Source organism: Populus alba, chromosome 5 (assembly GCF_005239225.2).
Source record: "Populus alba chromosome 5, ASM523922v2, whole genome shotgun sequence".
NCBI lineage: Eukaryota > Viridiplantae > Streptophyta > Magnoliopsida > Malpighiales > Salicaceae > Populus > Populus alba.
In genome coordinates this window covers 3,739,224-3,765,806 of record NC_133288.1, presented here as the reverse complement: position 1 = coordinate 3,765,806, position 26,583 = coordinate 3,739,224, and the positions used below count along the sequence as shown (strand labels likewise).

The 26,583-nt window shown below is 35.4% G+C and overlaps 5 protein-coding genes and 1 non-coding gene across 9 annotated transcripts; 3 read left to right on the top strand and 3 right to left on the bottom strand.

Annotated features, from left to right (window-relative positions):
* Positions 1 to 909: 909 nt before the first annotated feature.
* LOC118051515 (probable aldo-keto reductase 1) lies at positions 910 to 6,094 on the top strand. 2 transcript variants are annotated; one of them, XM_073409621.1, is made up of 8 exons: positions 910 to 1,117; positions 2,679 to 2,846; positions 3,887 to 4,093; positions 4,190 to 4,362; positions 4,601 to 4,697; positions 4,904 to 5,057; positions 5,179 to 5,384; positions 5,601 to 6,094. In XM_073409621.1, exons 1-7 carry the CDS (start codon positions 1,058 to 1,060, stop codon positions 5,364 to 5,366), a joined length of 1,047 nt encoding a protein of 348 aa, XP_073265722.1. In that variant the 5' UTR covers positions 910 to 1,057; the 3' UTR covers positions 5,367 to 5,384; positions 5,601 to 6,094. The 2 variants fall into 2 exon arrangements, with proteins under 2 accessions (XP_073265722.1, XP_034918078.1); XM_035062187.2 differs by having other exon boundaries at positions 5,179 to 6,094.
* Positions 6,095 to 6,238: 144 nt separating this feature from the next.
* TRNAG-GCC (transfer RNA glycine (anticodon GCC)) lies at positions 6,239 to 6,309 on the top strand. Its single transcript has one exon. It is a non-coding gene; the product is annotated as a tRNA-Gly (tRNA).
* Positions 6,310 to 8,205: 1,896 nt separating this feature from the next.
* LOC118051516 (hydroxycinnamoyltransferase 1) lies at positions 8,206 to 11,949 on the bottom strand. Of its 2 annotated transcripts, XM_035062190.2 has the most exons (3): positions 11,313 to 11,372; positions 9,643 to 9,680; positions 8,206 to 9,410 (listed from the first exon to the last, which is right to left on the bottom strand). In XM_035062190.2, the coding sequence occupies exons 1-3, from the start codon at positions 11,332 to 11,334 to the stop codon at positions 8,481 to 8,483; spliced, it is 990 nt and encodes a 329-aa protein (XP_034918081.1). In that variant the 5' UTR covers positions 11,335 to 11,372; the 3' UTR covers positions 8,206 to 8,480. The 2 variants fall into 2 exon arrangements, with proteins under 2 accessions (XP_034918081.1, XP_034918080.1); XM_035062189.2 differs by lacking the exon at positions 9,643 to 9,680 and having other exon boundaries at positions 11,313 to 11,949.
* A 2,728-nt stretch (positions 11,950 to 14,677) lies between these two features.
* On the bottom strand, positions 14,678 to 18,127 carry LOC118051517 (PITH domain-containing protein At3g04780). Of its 2 annotated transcripts, XM_035062191.2 has the most exons (8): positions 17,886 to 18,124; positions 17,677 to 17,763; positions 17,107 to 17,230; positions 16,917 to 16,965; positions 16,763 to 16,820; positions 16,594 to 16,640; positions 16,205 to 16,282; positions 14,678 to 14,923 (listed from the first exon to the last, which is right to left on the bottom strand). In XM_035062191.2, the coding sequence occupies exons 1-8, from the start codon at positions 17,922 to 17,924 to the stop codon at positions 14,875 to 14,877; spliced, it is 531 nt and encodes a 176-aa protein (XP_034918082.1). In that variant the 5' UTR covers positions 17,925 to 18,124; the 3' UTR covers positions 14,678 to 14,874. The 2 variants fall into 2 exon arrangements, with proteins under 2 accessions (XP_034918082.1, XP_034918083.1); XM_035062192.2 differs by lacking the exon at positions 16,205 to 16,282 and having other exon boundaries at positions 17,886 to 18,127.
* Positions 18,128 to 19,116: 989 nt separating this feature from the next.
* Positions 19,117 to 20,298, top strand: LOC118051518 (probable ribose-5-phosphate isomerase 3, chloroplastic). Its single transcript, XM_035062193.2, has one exon. It carries the CDS (start codon positions 19,173 to 19,175, stop codon positions 20,040 to 20,042), a length of 870 nt encoding a protein of 289 aa, XP_034918084.1. The 5' UTR covers positions 19,117 to 19,172; the 3' UTR covers positions 20,043 to 20,298.
* Positions 20,299 to 22,228: 1,930 nt separating this feature from the next.
* On the bottom strand, positions 22,229 to 24,185 carry LOC118051519 (uncharacterized). Its single transcript, XM_035062194.2, has 6 exons — positions 23,986 to 24,185; positions 23,726 to 23,887; positions 23,469 to 23,552; positions 23,223 to 23,348; positions 23,018 to 23,122; positions 22,229 to 22,503 (listed from the first exon to the last, which is right to left on the bottom strand). The coding sequence occupies exons 1-6, from the start codon at positions 24,083 to 24,085 to the stop codon at positions 22,430 to 22,432; spliced, it is 651 nt and encodes a 216-aa protein (XP_034918085.1). The 5' UTR covers positions 24,086 to 24,185; the 3' UTR covers positions 22,229 to 22,429.
* Positions 24,186 to 26,583: the final 2,398 nt, after the last annotated feature.

Here is a 26,583-nt window from a genome sequence, read left to right as displayed (position 1 = left end):
TTGATTATTTTCCCTGATTTCAGCAGGTTGTGATGTTTTTAAGAATATTTTTACTGGTCTAATAGGTCGAATATTTTTAAAAAACTGCTCTGTCTTCTCTAAATGTTATGCTTTCGTTGGAAAGACATCAGAGCTAGACTCTAAAGATGCTGAGGTCTCCATTTGTGTTGCTTAATTGTAAGCAAAATCCGTGTTAAAGAATAGCAGTGTTAAAGGAGATAAATTCTTTTGCAGGTATTGAAGCAGTTGCCTAGAGAAAAGATAGATCCATCTGACAACAAAGTTTGGCATTGTCAGAAGGAGTTTTGATATTAAAAACATTACAAATGTTCCGATCCGTGGAAATCCTGAATATGTCCGTGCATGTTGCGAGGCTAGCGCTAAGCGTCTCGATGTGGAGTACATTGATCTCTACTGTCAACACAGGACTGACACTTCGACAGAAAATTTCCTTCTAGCTTTAGGTTTTTGTTAAAGATTCAATGTTTTCTTGGTGCTCATCCCTGTTTTCAACTCTTGCTTTGTATTGTCTGTTCTCTACATGAAGCTCTAATTATTTTGAATTAATAAAATTAAATTTTATTTTGCTAAACTAAGAATTAACCGAGTGACAGAATATTTCATTGACACTTCAAAATCCCCGTACACATGCATGAAAAAAAACCTCCAAGAATAATAGCAAATCATAGCAATTTCTAAAAACCAAATAAGAAGATAAAAAAAAAGAAGAGGGATCAATGTGTAAAAAATCTTAGGGGGACAAGGAAACTCTTTTCCGAATGAACAATGCTGTGTGGTGTGTGTGTGTGTGTGTGTGTGTGTGTGTAATGTTGCTATCTTTCTGACATATGAACACGCGTCAATTGCAACATCATATGATGAAACTAGCATTTAAAAAAAAAGGAAAGAGTAAACAACGTTAGAAACTGGCATGCCATGTCCCTACATGAAAAGACAGGGAAAGCTCTCGAGAGGATAAAAACAACACGCAACGCCCCGTCTGCCTCTACTGAATCACTGGTCTCTCTGCCTCAATTTGATAGCAACAAGAAAAAAGATGGCCGAGGAGCAGAGAGTTACAATTCCAAGAGTGAAACTGGGTAGCCAAGGATTGGAGGTAAAAAAACCCATTTCACCCCTCTCCCTCTGCTTGTGTTTTTCGCTATAATTGAGTCTGTTATCTTTATGATTTACCATATGGCAATCTGCATACATATGATGTTTTTAATTCTTGTATAGTTATTTACATCAGATTAAATAATAGGTATGGTATAGTTTGAGCTGATGAACAGTAATCAAGATTAAGCCTATGGGCACCAGTCAACTGTATGGGAACTGGGAAGCAGTTTCTGATTGAAAAAAAAAACTTTATAGTCTTTTATGTTCACCATTCTATCCTCAAATCGTGTATAAGTTTGGAGTATTTATTCGAAAAAATCCTGGGTTTAATAGCTGATCGAGACGGGTATAATCCAGATTAAAAGATTCTAAGAGTAAAATTTTGAGACAAATATTAGTTTCTGCAAGGAAAGCCCCTATAGTTGGAAGATAAATTTATATTATACATACACCTAAAGAATTTAGTTTTTTTTTATATAGCTTCAATGTTCATGCAAATAGTGAAGCTTCCTCATTTTTTTTTTAATTGAATCTTTGTATGAACTAATTAGATTTGAAAGTATGATATATACATCAAATTAAAAGAAAGATGGACTGAAATGTAAAACATGAAGAAAAAAAATATGTTTAATCCTAAATTCTTGACAATTTTTATTTTGGTTCAAAAATTTATTTTTCAATCTCAAACTTTGAGTGAGAAGAGAGAGAGTTACCTAAAAAGAGAGAAAATTATCAATTTGGCAATTTTCTAATGACGAAACTTGCATTTTTTGTTGTTAATGATTTTCATCTGACGAGAGAAGTTTAATAATGATGGTATTTTCACAAAATATCCTTGAAAAAAGAGATCAGATTCCGTTTTAATTCTTTTTTTAGTTGATTTTGGTATTTTATATGTTTTGAGATTGATAAGTGATTTTAAAGAGGTTTTTATGGTATTTTAGAGGTGTTTTTAGGTGAAAATAACTTTCAAAATGAATTTTTAGCAACCAGAAAAATTGATTTCAGGTCGGTTAATTGAAAGAAAAAACTGGAAAAAACTGATTCTATTTTTTAGGCTTTTTTTGAGCTTTTTTGTAACTATAGCCTTCCACTTTTGTGCTTGAGGAATACAATTCCAGACATTAGATGCCATGATCTCCTCACAGGGAAATGCAAACGGAACCCTTTCTCGTTACATGTTGACATGCCCCACCTTGCTATGTATTAGATTCAGGTAGTGTTAACCAGGAAGATCCAATTGCACAGCTGCGCATATTGACTCTGTGCTCATAGGAAAACACAAAACTTTACAGAGAGCAAGCAACAAGTGTAGCATGCAGAGATCAAACCAAGAAAGAAAAGGCTTGCCAGATAGCAGCAGATCCAAAGCAAGATAATAACGGTATTAATGGCAAAAGAAACCCAGAAAAGAAAAATCATGGCTTGAAAGTAAGAAACTAACAGAGAAGAAAAATCATGGCAAAGTGAAACAAATCTAAACTCTAAAGCAGAAGATCTAAAGCAATAACAGTATTTATACGCCCTGCTATTGTGTATTAATTCTTGCATGATTTTAGGTCTCGAAGTTGGGGTTTGGATGCACAGGGCTTAGTGGAATGTACAAGGCCCCACCCCCTGAGGAGGTTAGCATTTCAATCATCAAGCATGCTTTTAATAAGGGGATCACGTTTTTTGATACATCAGATGCCTATGGACCTCACACAAATGAAATCCTGATTGGGAAGGTATGTCTCAGAATATTCTTTGAAAGAATTGAGTGTTGGACAGTAATTCAGTAATATATATATATATATATATATATATATATATGGTGTCTAGTTTTTTATAATAATAATGAAAAGGTGCCAGCAAAAATCCCATCAAAAGAGGAGGGTTACTTACAAAACACTATTTATTATAACAATGTTTTATATTTTTTTTCAATTTATAATTTTATCTTGGATTGAAGTTTAATATTTTTTTTTTTTTTTTAAGTTTATCTTAATCTCTTAACTGAAATTATAAGTTTGACAGGTTTATTATTATTATTTTTTTTTAATTTCATCATTCGATGCTAGATTTGTTTGGAACTCGACTTTAACTTTTTTAAAATCACGCTTAAATTGTTGGTTTTGGTTTTTTTTTACCAAAAAGAACATTGTGACTGAGGCGTAGCGTGAGCCCCATAAATTTAGTTTTTTTCTAAGATAGCATTGGGATTTTGCCTCCTCGTCAAATTTGAAAACCATTTTGACTCCTTTCTACTTATGGTTATTGATGAAGCTTGCTCCCTTTGTTACTATATATATTATATATAGCACTGCCCTGGCGTTGATGCATTTCTTTAGATGGTGATGACTTTTTTCCATGATAATGGTTCTCATACATGCTCTAGTTCTTGACGGCTGTAAATATATTGCATTTGTTGGAGAGAATTTTAGTATCATTTTATAGAAGGTTATGGATTGAAAGGTATATATGTTCACTGTCATGTTCAAAAATCAATACGAGGTATGTAAATAAAAAGTACAGTACCATATCCAATGATAGAAACACAAAACAGAAATATGTTGCTGAATAATGCAATTAAATACACGAAGAGCCTGTTAAATATGCTCATTGAAAGCTTAGCCAGTAAGCTTTTGCTTCAAGTGGCATGTGTGTCACCCTTCCTTGTAAGAGGTCTTGGATTGGAGCCTCTTATGAACCCAAATTGAAGAGGGATTTCTGATATACTGTCAGGTTTTGATTTTCTTTGTTTCTCACCAAAACTTGCATGTTACAGGCATTGAAGCATTTGCCCAGAGAAAAGATCCAGGTGGCTACAAAATTTGGTTTCGTTATAAGTTCTGATTTTAAAATTACTGCAATCAATGGCAGTCCTGGATATGTTCGTGCAAGTTGTGATGCCAGCCTGAAGCGTCTTGGTGTGGATTACATTGATCTTTACTATCAACACCGAGTTGACACTTCAATACCAATAGAGGAAACTGTATGCTCTTTTTCTTTCCTTTGTTAAGGAACAGTTCAGATTAATGGCATATACTGATTTATTTTTAATCCAGTTCCTATTTGCATTGGCTGGCAGATGGGAGAACTTAAGAAGTTAGTGAAAGAAGGAAAAATTAAGTATATTGGATTGTCTGAAGCAAGTCCCGATACAATAAAGAGGGCACACGCAGTTCATCCCATTAGTGCAGTACAAATGGAATGGTCACTTTGGTCTCGTGACATTGAAGAAGAAATAGTCCCACTTTGCAGGTATAAATATCATTGGGATTTTCAGCAGAAGCTGATTATCTATGATCTATAATCCACTAATGTTTCTAAAATATGAACAAGTTCTTGTTGAGGTTTGCATGAACCAAGCTGTATCATTTCCATCAATGCATTGTGAAATTTAAATTCTGTTCTCTCTTTTTGTTGTCTTTTTTGTTTTTGTTAATCTAGCCGAGTTCGCAACCATGTTTGACAGCATCTGGCTGTTTGAATTGTGCAGGGATCTTGGAATTGCAGTAGTTCCATATTGCCCTATTGGTCGGGGATTTTTCGGTGGCAGAGGAGTTGTGGAAAGTCTGCCTGCAGACGATAAGCTGGTATGAAGTTTCACACCCACGTAAAAAAGAAAACAAAAAGAAATTGTCTGTAATTGCTGCAATTCGGTGTTTTTTAATGCTGCCATTTGTGCAAAAGGCAAACGACTCCCGAAACTTGAACATCATCAGTAATCCAATTCATGCTCTCGTTGCTTATTTGACTCAGAATGCTTTGGTAACTTGTGGCCTACTTGCTGTTGTTTTAGAAATCACATCCAAGGTTCACGGATGAAAATATAGAGAAGAACAAGGTGTTTTATTTTCGAATAGAAAAACTGGCTGCAAAGCGTGGCTGCACTCCTGCTCAGCTTGCCCTTGCTTGGGTTCTCAATCAAGGGGATGATGTTGTACCTATCCCTGGTGAGTCAGTCTGTTTTTTTATCTATGTTGTTCAGTTCTGCAATTTAAGCTACAGATTTTTTGTAAGTGTATCGAATTTCACAGGTTGTGCATTGCTAATCTTTTCCTCAAATTTCCCTAGGTACCTCAAAGATAAAAAATCTAGATGACAATATTGGATCATTGCAAGTTAAGCTGACAAAAGATGATTTGAAGGAAATCTCTGATGCTGTTCCCGTCAAAGAAGTTGTTGGCCTTAGAAATAAGGATTTCCAGCTCACATGGAAGTTTGCTAATACACCACCTAAAACTAGCCAAGCCTCCACTTGATATGTACATGAAAGCAAGGTTTGCTGCAAGATTTCATTTCAACCTAATAAATTCCGACTTGGACTAAATATCAAGGGTGAAAATGTAGCAAAACAATATTTCATACCTGCATTTTAGTTGTTCAAATAAACCATGTGGTTGCAAAAATCCTCTCTATGTTTTGTGCTTGTGGAATAGAACAACTTCTCCTGTCTCCAGAAGGAACCTCAATCGAATATTTCTTCACATTTTCAGCAACAGTCTGCAGGAACAAAAGTTCAATACAGCAGGCTTGCATCGGTATCCTGATCACAAATTCACTCTAGTTTCTAGATTATTGAGTTGTTTCTTTTCCCTTGACGAATGCGAGAGCACGAGACTTGTAGAAAATGACAGATTTTCCTATAAATGGAGTTGATCTATTTGTGACAAGTGCATGGAATGATACTATGTCAGTCGCCACTAATGAGTCAAGCTTCATGGTGGTTTCCAAGGTGTTTAACCAAACACGCTTAGCCTTCACCCCCAGGACATCTGATAAAAGCGCGACCCTTTACCCCTTTCATTGTACTGTTGTAGTTGTGGAAATTTTACATGCAGATAGTTCTCTGCTATGGAACTCGATAATTTTACAACCTCATGGATTTCTGCCTTGGTGTAATCTTCTGCATTTTATGGTTTTTTTTTCTTGTCTCTTGTATGAGATCATTCAGTTAACCGATGAGCATTATATTTAAATATATTTTTTTTTATCATGTAATGATTTATTTTATATAGTTTTTGTTAATGTCATGCTTATTATATAATATGCACCTAACAAAATAGTAGAGGGTGGACACGTTTTAGAAAACTAATTATTAGTATTTGGTAAAAAGTAGTTTCGAAGTACTAAGGCACCAGTGGTCTAGTGGTAGAATAGTACCCTGCCACGGTACAGACCCGGGTTCGATTCCCGGCTGGTGCAATTTTTTTCCCCAAACTTTGGCTTGCTTTCCAGAGTCAACTTTTCTTCGAAGTCCAGACCAAACCTACCACATTGTCATTTATTGTGTTTTGGTAGTTTCTACTTTGCAAGATTGCAGATTTTTGTGGATTTTATAGCATTTCTGTGATTAGAGAGTGTTTGAATTCATGGGACTTGTCCAATGGTTATGGAGGTGCATGGTGATGGTAGCATCGAGAACTCTGTGATGCATGGAGTGGCTTCTTTGGTTTGAGTTCTTAGTAAAGATGCAGACTTTATGTCCAGACAGCACAAATCATTGCTTTAATTAACTGGGTTTTGACTGTGAAGTAATTATCTTCAAAGAATTTGTTACATTTTTTTTTATATTATCGAACAGTTTGAGTTGAATTTATAAGAATTATAAAGGCAAGTTGCTCAATGTATACGTGCCCGTTCAATTTGTTGAAGTGAAGTCCATTGTGATGTGCACCAAATTGAGTGTCTGGCATTTGTTGTGTAATCAGTAATCACACACTGATTATGTGAAGTGCAAATTTGAAGGGAAAATCATGGCTTCTGCATATAGGTAACAAAAGATTGATTAAAAATGAACTGGGAATTGTCATTCTACTTCAAAATTAGCATGAACTTCATCGAAATCCAAGATTCTGAGCTTTTGTTTTCTTTATGTAAGAGTATTAAACACCCCATCTTGGTGTTCTTCCTGTTTATTTGTGGTTTTTCCAATTTGGTATGGTATGCTAAACAGGTCTCTAAGTTGGGTTTTGAATGCATGGGCTTAGCTGGAGTTTACAACTCTCCTCTCTCTGACGAGGATGGAATCTCAGTATCGAAGGATGATTTCAATAAGGGTATCACTTTTTTGATACAGCAGATGTATATTGAGCTACCAAATCATTCAGTTTAATTGGATAAGATTTGAACAAGTTGGTCGAAAGTATCCTGAATTGTGGTCCAAATATACTGAAAACAGTCTTTCTTCCGATAAATCTGTTTGTTTCAAGAATAAATTGTTAATTATGGCTTTATAGTTTGGGAAATCCTTCTGGTTGTTTGAATAAATAGTGTTGATTCCAATATAATTTTGAGAAATCCTTTCAAAGAATTTTAAACAACTCAAAAAAACGAAGGTCTTTTACTGTCAGAACAGCTCCCATTGTGAAGTCAGGTTGAAGAGGAACTCTGTACTTTGGTTTGCAAACAACGAGCCTGAGAAACTATTGGCAGTTTGGTTGGCCAACGGAAATATCATGGTGACATGATAGCTTGGCTTTAAGAAATATGCTAAATAAACTGTAGCCACACGGCATTGAATGCAGAACAATCCCTCGAAGAAGTCAGTTGGCAGTTCATCAGCCTGTTCTGCATTGTTTTCGTTTACAGCAGAAATTACTATATACCGCAGTTAAGACATTGTTGTATTATTTTGATATTCCTCCGCGTTGACTTTTTCCAGGGACCACTCGGATCAAAAACCTAGATGAGAACATTGGCTCCTTGAATGTGAAACCTTCAGAAGAGGAACTAACAGGAATTTCTAATGTGAACCTATTGAAGAGGTAGCGGGTGATTCAACCTATGTTAGCTTGTGTCTTTTGTCATGAAGTCTGCCAACACGCCTCCAAAAGATAGCAAGGTTTCAACTTTAAACATTTCCACTGTACTGGGATCCAAAACATCTATGGATAATTGAACAATAACTCCTGTATGATCACTGCATTGACTTGCGGACTTGTATGTTACTGTTATACACTGTTTGTTTGATGTTTGCGTCTGGTCAAGTGTTGACTAGGAGGTTGCTGTCTGGTTTCAAACTTCTTTGAAAATCTATAGCTACTAGCTACCACACCTTTTGTCTTTTATTTATTTATTTTTTAGTTGAGGGCGTTAGAGAGAAATCAATAATGCAAATGACGTTGCTTTTAATCTTGTCATACAGAATACAGACCACAAACCACAGATAATATACAAGGCTTATAGCTTACAAGTTTTTTCTTTTTGGTGAAATATAGCTTACAAGTTGAATTATTAGCAACAGCTCTTGTTCCACGCACCCCCTGGTAGGGTTTGGCATCTGCATGATTGCATCCCGTTAAGGGCTTAGCATAAAGATGATGCATGGAAAGCAAAAGACTCAGGCTATGCAATCCTTGCTCTACATAAACTTACTATCTACCACTGAACAGCATTGTTGGTTGTAGACGCTGGATAGCTTGATCCTCGCATAATTGAGGCATCTCCTCCTCCGGCAAGGTCACAATCACTGTCCTTGCAAGGTCTTCTTCTACTGAAGGCAGCACCACAATCAGACCTTCACCCACCACATTGCCAAAATGACATGCCACATGCACCGGCTTTTCATCACTCTCAAAACTCGCCGACGACATCAGCGATTTATTCCCTATGATCATGTGCTCCATGCTAACACAGGTTAGCTCAGGACCATACATTCTAAAAGGTGATGCATGCTTCCCTCCCTCTTCCTTCTGTGATTCAAGCCAATCTACAGCATGCCAAACCTCCTCTGTCCCGACACCTGACACATGGCGATGCACCAACTCAACCACATGTCCTAACTTACCGTAGTCCATTTCTTCCTCATTTAGTGTTAGCATTGAGAAATGCAATGCATTTCCAAAGTAACCAAGAGGGATTGGTGGCTGCACAAGCCTTCTAAAGTCTAAACAAACTGAGAGGGAACATTTGTTGTCATGTTTTGGAGCCTTTAGAAGCACAAGACGTGTCCAGAAGAGTGCGGCTAGCAAATCAAATGGGGTGGCTTGAGGACATTGATCATGCACTTCATTAAGGCATTTATTGATCGCTGAATTAGAGAACCTGAATGTAGCTGTGACCATTTTCACCGAGGGAGTTCGTGCATTGGCCTTATTTGCATAGTAATTGGTTGATTTACCGCTAGTATCAGGAACTTGTTGGTGATGGAGCAGGGTTGAGTTGAACAGGGGCGGGTGCTCAATCGGCTCCTGGCGGTGACTCTCAATCCAGGATTTGAAGAGTAGAGTTACTGAAGTTGGGTCTGCATTCATGTGTGTACAGCTTAGTCCAAAGGCTACACCTCCTCCTTCAAATTCATTTACCTGGATAACCAAAAGTCAAAAGTTGTGGTGTCAACAAACACAAATGCCTTAGAAAACTACCAATGAGATCCTGATTTTCAATCCTCTCCTAAATTAGAGTTTAAGAACATAATTTTTCAAGAAGCTAAACATTCTCCCCTTGAAAAAGAAAAGGTAAACTTCGGTTATCAAAGTTAGAAAGCCAAACATGAAAATGTGATAAATTCCAACTAGCTGGCTCCAGGTTCAGTACCAAAGACAAGAAGGTAGGCTGTCCAACCACCAAGCTGCCTGAGAGAGATGTTTCAGTCTGAGAGTTAGTTTTCATTGAGTGGACAAACTATCATTAAAGGAATGAAGGGCCGATTGTCATTATGTTTAACCCTACCTAACCTGGAAGACTACCAGCCACACACTTGAAATAGAAATCAATGAAACTTTCCTGTCTGTTCCATATGCTTCGAGCAATGACCACAAGAACCATGCGATGAGCTTGTTTCTCTTCTGTCAAAATCTATTTGCCCATTTCGCATTGAATACTTGTCTACCCACATTAATTTTGTGTTAGAAATAAGTAAGGGACAAGGTAGGAAGGAACTCTTATATTATAATTTACTCTTAAAACGAGAGGAAGTTCATGTAGACTTGGACTTAGAATGCAATACTTGAACACATATATTTATACTAGTCTAGAATAAATCAAGATTTAAAAGAATAAACACATCTTTAATAGTTTTATGCACCTAGAAGAACTAAAAGAACACTTTGACTTCAACATTATTCCGACACCCCCTCTTAATTTTAAAAGTCTAGGAACTCTTGAAATTTGGATTTTGATGGAGAATAGTGTCGTTGCACCTTTCTCATTTCTTGTTTATGATGAAAAATTCAAATATCACTCTCATTACTTTTTTTACCGTCACATTGTTGTCATAATTTTATGGAACTTACATCTTCCTCTTGAAAAGATCTCTCATGCATCTGTATCTGTCTTAGCCTCTCAATCGTATTTGCTTAAACATGGCTCATCTAAGCCATTTTTCTCCTCTTGTGACTACTGTCATATTTCTCTAGCCAATCATCTCTTTTTCAAGATTTAGCTTTTTGAGTGGTTATTCTATTTTAGCTCACTCTTTATCAGGATGATATCTTCTTCTTATCATGGCTCCTTGGCCATTTTCCATCTTCTTCTATAGGAAAAGCTCTCTCTCTTCTTATTCATGTATGGTATCCCTAGTATCACATCTCATCTCTTGTACAAGAAATTGCCAGCTTGCACTGAGCCTGTTTTTTAGACTTCCTCTATTTTTCTCGATGCAAGGTTCCAGTTCACTTGTTAGGTTATATCACCTTGCCCCTCTATTTTTTGTTTTTCCAATATCACTCATCCATCCACTCTATTTTACGGAGAAGGGAAGCATGCTAAAAAACAATTTCATTTATATAATATTATTTTTTAAGAAGAGAGAGTCTCATACTCAACACATATATTTATACGATTTAAAATAATTCAAGAGAATTAAAAGGATGAATGCATCTTTAATAATTATAAATTTAGAAAATAAATCATGAAAAAACTAAAAGAATAATTAGACTTCAGAATTAATTGCAACATGTTGAATAATGCTAGTAAACATGAATATTCTTCCTTTTCGGATGCTAATCCTTCATCATAACCAAAGAAAAAACACAAAGAAAGAAAGAAAGAAGTTGTTTTCTTTTTAAAGAAGAAAGATACAATATTCATGAATTTCTATTTAGAATATAGATTTAGATTCAATGAGGCATATATAGCTAGCATGGAGATGGGGCAACCAAAGTGAGAACTTCAGGCAGCAAGAAAAGCATAGTATTTTTTTATAAAGAAGAAGGAAGGAGCATGAAGAATCCAAGAATATATCAACACTCAAAGAATATAAATACCTGGATACGAAAGGGTGACCATGTACTAGGATCCTCAGGCATTTCCTCCCAAACCGTGAGATCTTTCTCCTCCGAGACATCAGCTGATCTCAACCATTCATCAATTGTGACTCCAACATTTGCCCTCAAAATTCTAACACCAGCATCATTACACTTCACTTCCCAATTACCCGACTCCCCTCGGGTCAACCGACCCGCAACTTGTGGATACAAAGAAAGAGCCTCCGACAAAGACACCCTTAAAGGGTCCACGTCAAAAATCCCAAATGGGTTTTTCTTGTAGTAAAAAACTAAGTGCAATGTATGGAGAGCCATTGCATGGTCAAGCGCTGATAATGGATGGTTCTGACCCGGCCTGACTGGCTTGCTGGAGACTGCTGTTAACATTGAATGGACACTAACCCGACTGTTTATGTTCGCCATTTTTCACTCCAAGCTGTATGTGTGTGATTTTCCTGAAGTAGAAGAAGAAGAAGGTAGCAAATTTGAAGCCCTCTCTCTCTCTCTCTCTCTCTCTCTCTCTCTGTGTTTAGATATAGACATGTGTATGAGAAAAAGTGTTAGGAGAGGTGGTTGGAAGCGCCGCTATGTTGGGTTGTCAGAATTAAGAGGAGGGACCTGTTCTCTGTTGGGTATCATTTAAGAGGCGGTGGCAAGTAGTGGGAATTCAATTATAATAATAGTTCATGTGGCAGCACATAACTTACGTGAGAAATTAGATGTGAAGCACAAAGTACAGATGTCATGAGACGACGACCTCAAGCCATCAACAATCAACTTAAAGATGACGACGACCAAAAGGCTTAGAGCTACATCTTTCTTTGATGATTGTAACAACTTCTAGCATACGACGACCAATCATTAGCAAAAAAAAATTACAAGAGAAGAAAGAGTTTTTGCTACATCTTTCTTTTATTTTTGGAATAGTATTTTGTTAGTTTTTTTTATTTCATTATATTTGTTTTTATTGAGTTATTTTATTTTTATGATATGAATTGAGGATTTGACGGATTAATACATTTAATTTAATTTTTTTTAATTAATTTATTTTTAATTGTATCCTTTAATATGGTATTGATTAAGAACTATGCTTCATATTTATTTTGTATGTTTTATATTAGGTTATTTTGGCCTCGTGATTCAAGAATAGTATTTAACGAATTAACCCGAATTGACTTGAGCTGTTTTTTGTATTTTTTTTTTTTTTAATTTCATCATTCAACATTAAGTTGGTTAAGAATTGAGTTTGATAATCTATTTTGATTTTCTTTATATAGAGATATCTTGGTCTTATTATTAGGATCGCGAGTTTTGGTATTTTAACCCGTTTAAAAATTAGGTCTTTTTTTTTTTTTCTAAAAGGTTATCTCAGTCTTTTAATCCAGATCACAGGTCATTCAACATTGCATTTGATTTTTATTGGGTTATTTATCTTAATCTTATGACCATTATTTTAGTCTCTTAACCCGAATCACAGGTCATTCAACATTGCATTTGATTTTTATTGGGATATCTATCTTAATCTTATGATCTAGATTATAGGTCCTTCAACATTGGATTTGATTTTTATTAGGTTGTCCATGACTTAAGGCCTAAGTCATGGGTTTGACGGGTTAACCCAATTGATTCATCATTTTTTTTTTTTTACTTTTTTAACCTGGATCGAAGGTTTGATAAGTTAACTCAAGTCATTTTTTAGACTTTTTTAATTATTTTTTTTTAATTTCATCCTTTAACATTGGTTAATTGAAGATTAAGCTTTATAATATGTTTTATTTGTTTTTATATAGGATTATCATAATCTTACAATCCGGGTCATAGATATGACATGTTAATCCAACTTGATCTAAGACAATCAAGTTATTTTTAGACACAGCAAGTCACACAATTTAAATTTTTTTTGACTAAAAAAAATATTAATAATATTTAAATATTTTTGTTTTTATGTTTAAGAAAAATTTAACAGCTCAATTATTGTTTCAAACTAATAATTTTAAAATGACAAGCTAGCGGCGCATGCTTAGGCTTTTGTTTGCAGGAAAGTGGTTTCCTTTTGGAAAGTGAATTCCGGGGAAAATGAATTCCTGGAAAGTGAATTCCGGGAAAGTATTTTCCGATGTTTGGTAGTGTTATGGAAAATGAACTGGAAAACACTTTTGTTTGGTTGTGTTATGGAAAATGAACTGGAAAATAATTTATTAATGAATTAATTTTTTTTTCAAGTTTATCTAATATATATAAAATATTTAATATAAAATATTTAATCACTTACAATTGTCATAACCCAATTTTTAGATCTTTTTATTTTTATTATTTAAAAAAAAAGATGATGAAAAATAAAAAGAAGATGAATTAACTTTTGACTAGTTTAATTAATTAAATCAAGGGTTTAATTGGAGAATTAATTTAATTAAATTTTAGATTATTTTAATTAATGAAATCAAGAATTCTTAATTAAACTTTGATTTAATCAATTTTAATAAAATTAAAATGAAAGCAATTTTGGTTTTTTTGACTTATTTTCCTGATAGTCACCAAACATGGGAAAGTGAGGAAAATGAATTCCGGGAATTCATTTTAAACAAACAAAGCCTTAATGTCAGCGAGGGGCGACTATTATCTGTGCAGTCCAGCAGAATGACAAACTAGGGGCGCATGCTCCAATGATGCCCTCAGAACGCGACCCTATGGATTGCTACGAGTTTTAAAAGACATAGCTATGGATTCAATTCTCTATTGATAACCATCTGGTGCCAACTGTGAGCTCTCTCTCTACACTTACTTTGTAGTTCTCGCGTCTTATTTCTTGAACATGTTCATTGCAGATTTATACTTTATTTGCTTTAATGATTTATTATCAATGAAGAAAATGTGAAATTTGCATTTTTCTTCAACTCCAGAAGGAGGAGAGATTGAAACCAATGGAGGGGAAATTGTCTGAAAAGGGCTGTTTCTTGTCCCTTCAAGCTCCAAGCAACTTAAATATTACTTGCTAGTAACTCTCATGTTTGCTCAGTTGCATTGAACCAATGGAAGTTCCCATGGATCCTTGATACTAATGTACCAAGCAACCAGGCAACGCTTGCCTGGCACAAGGAACCATTAGCCTACCAACATACAGGATGTGATTACAAGTTAACAACAATGTTCTACTCAAAATGGTTAAGACAAGATTATTAACGAGTAGAATCAATCATTATGGTTTTCCGACCAACAAACATATTCACAGCTAAAATGAGCTGTTGTGCCAAGCTGACAGCGGGTGCAAACTGATATCGAGTTTATGTTCAATTCAATGAGATCTATAACTGAATTCATTCACTTTCAAAAATGATAAGCTAATCTGGAATGGAAAACCAGGAAAATGAGAGAAAGAAACAGCTTAAGAAGCCAGGTATCACATCATTGATTCAATGCATATAGGCAGATTTTAAAACTCGTTAAATTTCAAGACCCGAAGCGTTTTATACTGGATAAATAATGGGAAAATAGAAAAAAAAAAAATACAAGATTTCAGCAATACTTTCAAAGCATCTTCATTCCTTTTTCCTCACGTTTGGTATTAGTGATCCTCAATCTTCTTCAGACTCTTCATGTCTGTTGTGTCCACCCTGTAACCAAAAAAAAAAAAAAAAACCTCACCAAATTCATGAGGGACACCGGAGGATGTAACATTTATAAGAAGGACATCAAAGGTTAGATGAATAGATGCTGACAAAAATGAAATTTTAAAGGTTGTGTATTCTTTAGGAAGATAGTTTTTAATTTTCATATTCACTTTTCATCTTTATTCTAAATTTGTCTCTCCAACAAACTGTGTTTACTAACAAATACTTTTCAACCATAAAAAACAAGGGCGTTGTTTGACTTGTCTTTTAAAATTTGATAAGATTAAATAACAACCAAACCAAACAAGGGCCCTTGATTTCTAAGTAGATAATTTGGAAAACAACTGTTTTGTCATTCCAGCTTCGTAGAAATTAAAAAGAAAATTAACATGTGTTACAATAAAATACAGTGATTAAATATGTTTTTCTAAAGTTTTCTGTTTCCTAGAAAATGTTTCCAAGAAACTGGAAATTCTCCACAGGTAAACACAACCAAAGTGTTTCCTTCATTGCTAAGCACATCATTCATTCCAAAGCATGTGGAATTTCATAAGAAATACTTGGCGAAAAACGACACTCAGAAGTAGATGGGAATCAAACCATGAAAGCGAAAGGAATTGTCCAGTGCACATGCAATAGATCATATTTAGACAGCTCAATACAGCTTCCAGAAGCTAAATACTAATCTTATCAGACAAAACAAGAGAATAAAATAATGTAACTCATTCTTGCCAAAGCTACAACAACAGACTCAGAAGTAGCTCCAAATTAATAATAAACAACTAAGATGGTAATGATAATCTAAACTTTTAAACTCTTGGTTGATAGAAAATCATTCATACAAACATTATGTTAATCTACAGAACCGAAAATTCCAAGCAGGAGTAAATGACATGATCCTCTGATCTCTAAGAGTTTGAAGTGCATTAGTAGTAATGCAAAACTTCACTGCATCTAGAAAATATGAATCCACAGCCTATCAATTGCATGGCAAAATGCATGAATATAAGCAGTGTTATTTGAGAATACCATCTAAATTTCAAATTTCAAATTTCACCATTTTGGCAGTTCTTCTAGCCACATGATTATCTCAATGTTCCAGTTTTTACAAAATGTAAGATCAAATAGAGTTGTAAGCTAAGCAGTTGGCACTCAATATGAGAACAATGCTTCCAATGTGTCCAAGCCATAAGACAAAGAATATGTTAATGACTAGTTCACTAGATAAGAGCTCAAGTAAGTTAATGCCACAGGTATTTCATAAATGTAGGGATAGAAACTTACGTTGTTCCGAACAAAGCAATCTTTTGAACTTTTGTGATCTCCGAATCTAATTGATTATCCTCGATAAATATTGTCAAGCTGATCAAAATTTTAAAGTAAGATTTAGAGCCCATTTGTTTTGCTTTTCAAAAGCTTTTTTGAAAAAAATTTAAAAAATTTTATTTTTTTTATTTACATCAATTTATTTATTTATTTATGTTTTCAGATCGTTTTGATGTGCTAATGTCAAAAATAAATTTTAAAAAATAAAAAAATATATTATTTCGATGCATTTCCAAGCAAACAACATTTTGAAAAACAACCAGTACCACAATACTAAACTGCCTCTTGCTGCTGCAACAGAGCATGACAAGAAAGGAAGTGCATAAATGCAAAAACTTTAAGCATACCTACGAACATTCTGAAACTTGACATATTTCAACACCACAGGTTTTCCCTACAAAAGGGTAAATGACACATAATGGTAAAGTACGAGATTATATCAACATATTTTTCAGTACTTACTTCCTTATCAAGAACATCAACATCATAGTAGCAGGAGGAGAAAATAATATCAACCTTGAGAGTATCCGGGGATAAAACTACAGTGTCACTTGGAGGGTAATCGTTGACATTGCTGCCATAATCAAACCATGCGATGATTTTAAGATAAGAAATACTGCACTTTCTTCCAAAACTGGAGCCATTTAAAATACACCATTACTAACAGTACCTAAATCCCATATGCTCCTTGTTTGAAAAAAGTTTTACCGTCTTTGGACCTGGAGAAACAAATTGAAATGATAGATTAGCACATCAATTCTTTTTCACAGGATTGTTTTAATGCATGATGCAAAACATGACTGGCAGCTGAAATCTTAAGGAAATTCAACTTCAGAAGAAAAGTTTAAAACAATAAATACCATCTTCTTCAGGTCCTTTGATGGCAATAGAATGCAGTTTAATAACTTGATTGAAAGGTATATGAATCAGCAACTGCTCATCCGCATCACTTTCTAGATTCAAACCATCATCTTCTCTATAACCCTAAAATACAAAAAAGTACGTAAAAAAAAGAAAAAGGGCCAGTTTTCTGTAAAAAAAAAAATCAATAAAAAACGCTTAGAAGAAAACAAACACAGCGACAACATTAATTTTAAAACTCAAAACTTTAATTGCACGGAAACCCAGAATACTTAAAATGTCAAAAACTAGAGCTCAACGCAACTTAATAAAACTACTATACGGGTTTCCAGGGAAAAGATTTCGACATCCAAATCCATTCTCTTTACATTACTTCAATTAAATCAGCATGCATGAAAAGGACTCTGGATAGCTACATAATCCCTAATTCCTTGCATGCAAAACCAAGACTCTAAAGACATAAAAGGCAAGCTCTACCATGGCATAATACTTAATAAAATCATAAAAAATCAGTGATAACAACAAGAATTCCGATTCAAATTCTGCTTGAAAGGAGAAACAACTATTACCTGCTTGATAGCATTGGAAAGAGAGTGGCTTGTGCTTTGGTTAAGACATTCAACTCCAGAAAAATCAATAAAATCCAACAAATCAACCTGATCCATTCACAAAAAGATTCAAACTTTAATACCCAAGTCAACAAATCTCAACAAACCCAGTTCCCGGATTCCAATAAATCACATGAATTCTCTTGAAAACCAAAAAACAAAATACTCACTTGGCCCCTTGGAATTGCAGTGGCGGATTCTGCAGACATTTTTTTTTTTCCTTTTCTCTTGGTACTGCTTCTGTATTTGGCAGACAAAAAGGAACGATTGCTTGCAGAGTACACACAAAGAATATTTATTTATTTTTGTTTAGGACAGTGATTTATATTTGTCACTAAGAATGAGGTATTCCAGGGGAGACACTAGACAGAATTTGACTAATAAAACGACACTGTTTGATGTGTGTTCGTGTTTTGGGTCGGTTTGGGCTCTTAAACTCTCACTCTTTAAGGGACATGTCTTAAAGATCCAAACTTTGTGTTTTGTTGTCCCACAAAACAGAGAAATTTGAAGGTCCAAACCTGTAACATGGGCCCTTCCCAGGCAAACCGAAAAAACAAAAACACTGCTGTTAAAGTTTTTATCATTTCATGGCAAACAACAAAAATACTCACTTGATCATATTATCTCATAAGTTCTTGTTCCTGAAAAAAGCAAAATCCTTATTATTAAGTTTAGTCTGTAAAAAAAAGCATAAATTCATGAGCTTGAATCAGGTATCCCATTTCTGCACAACAAGATTATGAAAATCCGCATGAAACAACTGAATGCGCCAATCCTCATCTTAGTTCATAAGCTCACAAGCATTGAGGTTCCACGAGGGGTAGTTCCTAATACTGTATCTGCAGTTGTTCATACCAATTGTCAATTAGATTGTGGCAAACGGGATTGTTACTCGTATTGTTATGTCGAGTTCGAATCCAAAAGAGGCTACGAAGAATCCCTCGAAGAGCATTTGGACAAAACTTCCTTAGGTGCATCAGCTTGCAATAAGGCAATGGCCGCCCAAATCTTGCACAACTGCTAGAATTATTCGAGATAACTGCTAGACTCGACTCCAGATTTGAAGATTTAGATCATGAGATTAACTTATCAAGTCATAAAATTAACTTGGATTTATTATTTTTATTCAAAATAATATAATTTTAATTATTTTAAAAAAGTTTGGTTTTGATTTGATTAAGTCAGTCGAGTGGTGAATTAATTTATAGAATTATTTTGATTTAATCAAAATTAATATTAAAATCAATTCGAGTTAAAAATAACTTGAGTTGAGCATTAGATAATGAAGTTATCACTCAAAGCACTACGAAAATACACCAACCAACCACAAAGTCTTTTGTCTTCTTGCCTCTGTTCCCATGAGTCCAAACAAACTTATAACAACCACACCAGTTCAACTGAACTAGATTACCGGAACATCCCCATACCAAAAAAAAAAAAAAAAAAAACCCACCATGGCTTCGTTATCCTTGCTCCCCTCTCCTTCCTCCTCCTCCTCCTCTCTTTCCTCCCTCCACCACACCACCCCTTCCTCATCCCGCCTCACCCTACGCACTCCGTCCCTGAACCTCCGCACCCGCACCAAAATCTCCTCCATCAAAGCCCAATCCGCTCCAGTCCTCACCCAAGACGACCTTAAAAAGCTTGCTGCCGACAAAGCCGTAGAGTATGTCAAATCCGGCATGGTCCTCGGCCTTGGTACAGGCTCCACCGCCGCCTTCGTGGTAGCCAAACTCGGCGAGCTCTTAAAGACCGGGGAACTGAAAGACATCATTGGAGTCCCAACTTCTAAACGCACAGAAGAACAAGCTCGTTCTCTTAACATTCCCCTTTCGGTCCTGGATGACCATCCCCACATTGATCTTGCCATTGATGGAGCTGATGAGGTAGACCCACTTCTTAATTTAGTAAAGGGTCGGGGTGGAGCCCTTTTGAGAGAGAAAATGGTTGAAGCTGCATCGGATGAGTTTGTTGTTGTCGCTGATGACACTAAGCTTGTGGATGGTCTTGGTGGAAGTAAGCTGGCAATGCCAGTTGAAGTAGTGCAATTTTGTTGGAAATATAACTTGGTGAGGTTACAAGAAATGTTTAAAGATGAAGGGGTTGAGGCTAAATTGAGAACTGGTGAAGATGGGAAGCCTTATGTGACCGATAATTTTAACTATATTGTTGATTTGTACTTTGAGAATCCCATTAAAGATGGGTATGCCGCGGGGAAGGAGATTTCGGGGCTTGAAGGTGTCGTGGAACATGGTTTGTTTTTGGATATGGCGACCGCGGTTATTATTGCTGGGAAGACAGGAGTTGAGGTTAAAAGCAAGTGAGGATTTCTAATCTTTATGTTATTTGATGCTTTGTTACATTGACATTGGTGTTGTTCATTGTTTTTGTTGCGGTGAATTTGAGCTCTTGGGACTCTTAGATGGATAATTTTGTTGCTTTGCTCATTAGTATAGGAATGGAAATGGGAAATGATCAAAATGAATGAATTGGTTTCATGGGTTTATCATTCATGGAATGCGTAATGCCACCTCGTTTTGATATTGGGATGAATAAATGGATGGATTGTCATGTTGTTTCCTCCTTTCTTGTTAATTATAATCGAAATGGGTTAATTTTGAGCGGATGGATGTTCTTGTGTATGTACAATCAATAATGCCCTTTTTCTTTTGTTTTCCTGTGTTTCAAAGTGAGAATATGGGAAATTCAAGTTCATTGAAACCTAAATGTCTGTACTTTTCTACTGATAATTTGGCGATCGTGAGTTCATTGGTGATGGTAGCTGGAGCAAAAGTGCTCTAATGTCTCTACGGGTTACTCTTTCTTGTTGCTCTGTAGTTAAGTTTACTGTTTCTTAAAGGAAAGTGCCCAAGCAACTTCTTAGATTGTTTCCATCTTTTCGTTTACTTAGTTGATGATGTTAATCTGCCGTGCCGAAAAGGAATCCACTAGGTTAATTGATGTCTCAATTGCATGAGTAGTGGCATGAGTGTCAGCTATATACATGTTTCTTAGGTGATAGAACAAGTTTATTTAGTTTCTCTAGTAGTAGTAGTTTTCAGGGACAGAGGATGTATTTTGGCTTTCAAGTAATTTTTTTTGTATTTTGCATACTAGTCTCAAAAACTAGAGTGGATTGATGGTGCATCAATTTGGCCAACAGCATAGGTCTGGTTTCTATTAATCGGTTCAAAGACTGAAGAGTATGAAAAGGAGGGCTTAAGATTCTCTAGTGAAAAGATTTTGGGAGACAAATCTGAAAAGGCATAGTGGGTACATTTATAATCCCCAACTTATATCAGTTGTACTGAGGGATTAGAGAACAGTACTGAGATTGTTTCGGTTTCATCAGGAGGGCATGAATAACATTTGAGAGGTCTCTATAGTTCAATCATGATGACAGAAGTTTGAATATGATTCTATCCTCGTATTCCTGCATTCAGAATCTTTAGATATAGGAAAAAGATGGAAGATGTGAGTCATATGACTCAGAGGAAGACAGGGCAGGATGAAGTGAATATCGATGTCTTGTTGGAGTCTCCTGCATGGAATGTGATACACATTGAGTGCAACATGTTCTTCCCAGGTGATAGATATCAGAGCGACTATATTACAGATCATTGTTCCACTTATGCTTCAGTGACCGGTATCTGCTGTTACTGCAAGATAGCTATGCTTTTGTAAAGTTGAAATTCCTAGCAAAACCATGTGTAGTCCGTAGACCTGGTATAAATTATGAATCTATAGCATCTTTGAATTTGAATCACATTTTATTGTATTGAGCAGGTGAGGGGAAAACTTAGCAAAATTGATTCTGTTATTAGCAGATTGTTGATCATCAATGAGCAGATTTGGAGTGAGAATATGAAAAGATCATTAGAGTTGATTGTTTGATCACTTACTTCCTAGCCTGTTATAGTGTTAACATTTTGGAATATTCTAATCCTTCGTTTTGAGAGACATTGTGTGATTTCAAAAGGCAGTTCTTTACCCCATTGCATCAAATGTGAACAGCCATAGATTAAAAATAAGCAGCTTGAAGTTGAAATAATGCTTTAGCTGTAATAATGTGCTTTAAGACTTTGATTCTGAGCATTATCTCCATGGTTATTCTCTCAAGTTATCTTCATCCTTTCAATTGATAACACAACTTTTTGATTGCTCAACAAGGACTTGCTTGTACCTAATCCAGAAGCTTATGTGGAAACTGATGGGAGAAATTACACTTGGAAAAAGGAAACCACGTGGCTCATTACTTGTACTTGTGTTTAGTTTTCTTGCCAAAGTAGACCTCCCCTTTCTTCTCAATACTGATATTGTCAAATTATTTGAGTTATAATAATCAAACTAGATGGCCAGTTCACAAGTAACATTTGTCCCAGAAGCTACCTGGATCTTGTGGTTTTGTTTCTCTGTGATTACCGTGAAGTCAGAGGAAAATAGAGAATTTTTTTTTTCACAAGCTCAATAATTTATAAATAAATAATCAAAACATATGGATCCTACAGTATTCTATATACAACACTCATCCTCCATCCAGGTCTGTGTTCTGACTTTTATTCGCATACAAACTGAATTTCTACACAAGAATCTGGAGTAGAAGTAAACAAATGATGCACGAAATGGAATTTATTAGTGAGTATAACCAAGTGTCTCATTTAGTGAAACTAAAATGCTGACTAGCCAGGATCTTCCTCCTTCAGTTTCCATCCTACTTCAGAGCCATAAGCATAGAGAGGACCAATATAATAATCCATTGGAACTTCAGTGGCAAAATGGTGCTAGCTGCATAACAAAAATAAATGAGAAAGCATCACAATCTGAAATGAGATCTTTTATGTTATCAGAAATTATATGATTCTTTCATGGAATGATTTAACGTGAGCTGATGTAAAAAGAAAATTGTGTAGCTTTTCAGAATGGCATGCTCTTCCTTTAATTTAAGCTTTCATAATTTTTTAAGAGATTGTGCCTGCGATACCCTTTTAATCTGTCATTGGGTCTGCCTGCCCTTAGAATCAAGCTTGATGATTCTTGAAGGACACCCTTCATCGGGGAAAATGTTTTGAGATTGAAATCCCCCCCCCCCACCCTGCTTCTTTATTGATATCTTATTCGTAGCTCTTCAAGGAGTTTCAGCAGCCTATACTGAAACTCCTTATTCTCCTTGTTGAAATTGTTTATTTTCTCTTGTAATATTCATTTTGTGTCAAAGAAAAAGAAGTTGAAAGATGGCCAGAATTTGAGAGAGGAAGGGGGTGAAGAGAAAAACTGGGAAATGTTTGGTTTGTAACCTCACCAGGATTTCCACCAGGGGTTGTTCCATTTCCGGTTCCGGTTCCAGTTCCACCAGATGTTGAACTTGCTAGTCTGACAATTTCGGCACAATCAGATCCAAGTGTACCTAAACAACCAAAGCCATGTCTCTCAGACCAGTTTTTCAAGTCTGTTGTTTCTATTTACTATTAGTATTCATTGCTAAAAGATCTTGTAGATGTTCTTACATTGGCTATAGCAAGGGTAGTAAGAGATGTTGAGAAGATTAGAGAAACCAGGATTGCATGAACACATGTATCTGTATGTTCCGTTGTTTGTGCATGTACCCTCTCCACAGTACATCCAATAGCAAGCTAGATCATCAGGACAGAATATTAGCGAAGAAAGAATAAAAAAAAAAGAAGATATTCGAGGGAGAGCATTATTTTTAGAATCTGATTATGAGAATAGAGGTGTTTGGTTATGGTGATTACGATCGAAGAAGGAGCTGTTTTGGGGAACTGCTTTTTGTGGAGCTGGAGGTGGGGCTGGCTGGCAGCTGCCATAGTTAAGAGTACCTGTAGAAAAACAAAGAAAGTGCAGCAAGTTCACTTGTAAGCATAAAATTACAGAATCTGAGCTCTCAATTTATCAGAATGTTTCTTTTTCTGTTACTTGTACTATGTTCTTGGATGAAGTTCAGAAAAGAATGAAGTTTAGAAATGACCAAGCAAGAAGAAAAGGATATTACAGTTTGGAATCACGCAAGGGAGGAACTTATGTTCATCATTAACATCATCATCATATTGAGTTTGCTTCCATCCAGGCTGACATTGGCACATGTAGCTCAATGGGTATGATATGTTTCCTACGCATGTTCCCTTTCCACAATCCACTTCTTGACACAGCCTCCCTGTAATTCACAGAGAAAAAATCATAAATACATGATTTTATATTTGTTTGTGTCTATGCGTGTATGAGAGAGAGAGAGAGAGAGAGAGAGTTGTGTACCATAGAAAGCAGTCATGTTGCCATCAATATCTGCCATAGCAGCCATAGGTAGCACCACAATAAGCATAGCCACAAAGGGAAGAGCTTTAGAAAAAGTCATCTCTAATTCTAAGAGAACAAGTGATTTGCAGTGGAGATGGAGGAGGTGCAGCTTTGGTACTTAATAACGTGTGCATTTATAAGATTACAAAGACTTTGAAGTTTTCTTGGGATCCAAACAAATAGATTTAAAATAAAAAAACACTTCAGACCGGGGTGGTTATTCTTAAATCTTTCTTTAATTATTAGAAGGCAGTTAACTTGACAGAAGCTTCTGGGTACGCAGCAGCACACGATCATTTCTGCAGATTTTTTCTTCTCTATGAATTTTGTTATTTTTTTATGTAGTCTATTTATTGTAGTTGAATAAATCAAACAATGCAGCAATATATTATATTGTCTTCTAGATTGTCATGTGATCAAAGGTTCAGTGCATTATAAGTCTCACATCTGCAGGGTTTTTGGCCGTGCCTGTAGAAAGAGAAAACGCATAGTCCAAGTCTGCAAGCCATTGAAGCTTCTTCAAACCAAAAATAAAAGCATTAAGAATTGTGGGAACCTGAGCCCAACATGTATTCTTGATCATCTTTGCTGATGAATAGAAGAGATTGACCAAGAACTTGTCAACAGGAACCCCAATACTGCAGTAAGAGAATGGCAAAAATCACAATTTCATAATTTATCAAAATAATGAGTAATAAGTTCTAACATCCTACTGTTAGTCTAGCCATTCAAATAACTTGGCATTTGGTTAGGAGCAATAGGAATTTTCCTTGACCATAACTCCACATGACCAAGGTCTTCTGCTCTGAGCTCTGACAATTGTTTGGGCTCTAATTTTCAAGTCACAGATGAGGATCCTACAGTGCTCCTACTTGGATTGTGCTCCCTGAATTTGCAAGTGATACAAGGACAGTTTCGGACCCCTTTCCCTACAGATTCCACCGCCGACAGAACTTTAGTCTGTCTGGTAACAGAAGCCAATATCTGAGAACAAAATGCCAAGAAATTGAGCTTCTTCTAGAAGACGGCCATTGAAAGAATGGCCACCAAACAAACCCCGGAAAGTCAAAGATCTGACCAAAGATGGAGACATTGAAATTAATTATAGGATATGATTGCCATCAAACAAGAAACCATCAATCAATATTTTGAAGTGGGTTGAAGAAAATGTCAAGATTAGCACGAGAAACCAATCTGTTGCCAATCTGTCAATCTTTAGTTTTGGTAATTTCTTGGGAGTTTTTGCTGCTAACCTCTGCGACCTTTACTATCATTGGTTTGAGATTTTCTCATTTCATGGTAACGATCCTGGCAAGAAGAACCAGAACATATCATACCTATTAACAAGGAACAAAGAGGTAACCATCCTGGAATTTACATAATCATCTACGCTGCATGCAATCAGCAAGAACAATAAAGAAACACAAAATTAATGGCAGTCAGATTCAGTTATTGCTAATATTGTTTTATTAGATAGCAGATTTTAGGAAGATATGTGGAGTAAGGACTTTCGAGTCTTTGACAATGGACACGCAAGTTTCTTTATCTCATATGTGACCCAGCATCCAATTTTAATAGATGCATCAAATTGACTGCAGACGCAAGGTACTCGTTTTTTATGGTTTATTTGAACAGAACAACTCAACTAATCCTTCAAATTAACGCTAGATATCTGTGATAATCTTGTCATTTTCTTTGATAAAACGAAAAAAAAGCTCCACCGCCAACAAAAAACCCTAGACATTATCACGAGAAACCAATCTGCTGCCATATTTTAATTAGGAACCGTCATAGAGCCTGCAGACCATGAAACTAAAACCCAATGATCAATGAATGCGTTCTCTTTGATCAAAAGGAAACGACTGGGACGACTCCCTCATACAAAGATTACAAAAAGCTTACATGGACTAGAGTCAAAGAGGCAACCATTATCTGCAAACAACTGCAAGCCTCGGATTCAAGACGGCTTCCTCTAACATTTTGGTTATAACTAGATAATTGCCTGCATTGTGATACGGGTTAGATCAATTCTTTTTAATATAAAAAAAATATCCAAGAGTTGATGATATTTCTTCTAATAAAAGAAATCAATTATGAACTTAAAATATAATGCATGTTTGACTATGTCACTTTAAAATATTGATATGATGATATATTAGGTAAAGATTTTTTTTAAAATATTAAAATGATGACATATAGAATAAAGACAGGTTTATTTATTTACGAACCAGATTATGAGATCATGATAACTTTATAAAAAAAAAATCAAAATAAATTATAAAGATCAATTCATAATAAATTCAATATTAAAGGATAAAATTGAAAAAATATATATATTAATTTTATTTTTTTTGAAAAAGAACAAAAACTACATGATTTAACTCAAGTTAACTTGTCAAACTCGAGACCCGAGTCATGAGATTAGAATAATCCTATAAAAATAAAATAAAATATAAAACTTAATTTCTAACCAACTCAGCGTTGAATAATAAAATAAAGAAATCAATTAAAAAGGACTAAAAAAACAACTAAAAGCAATTTAGGCTAACTTGTTAA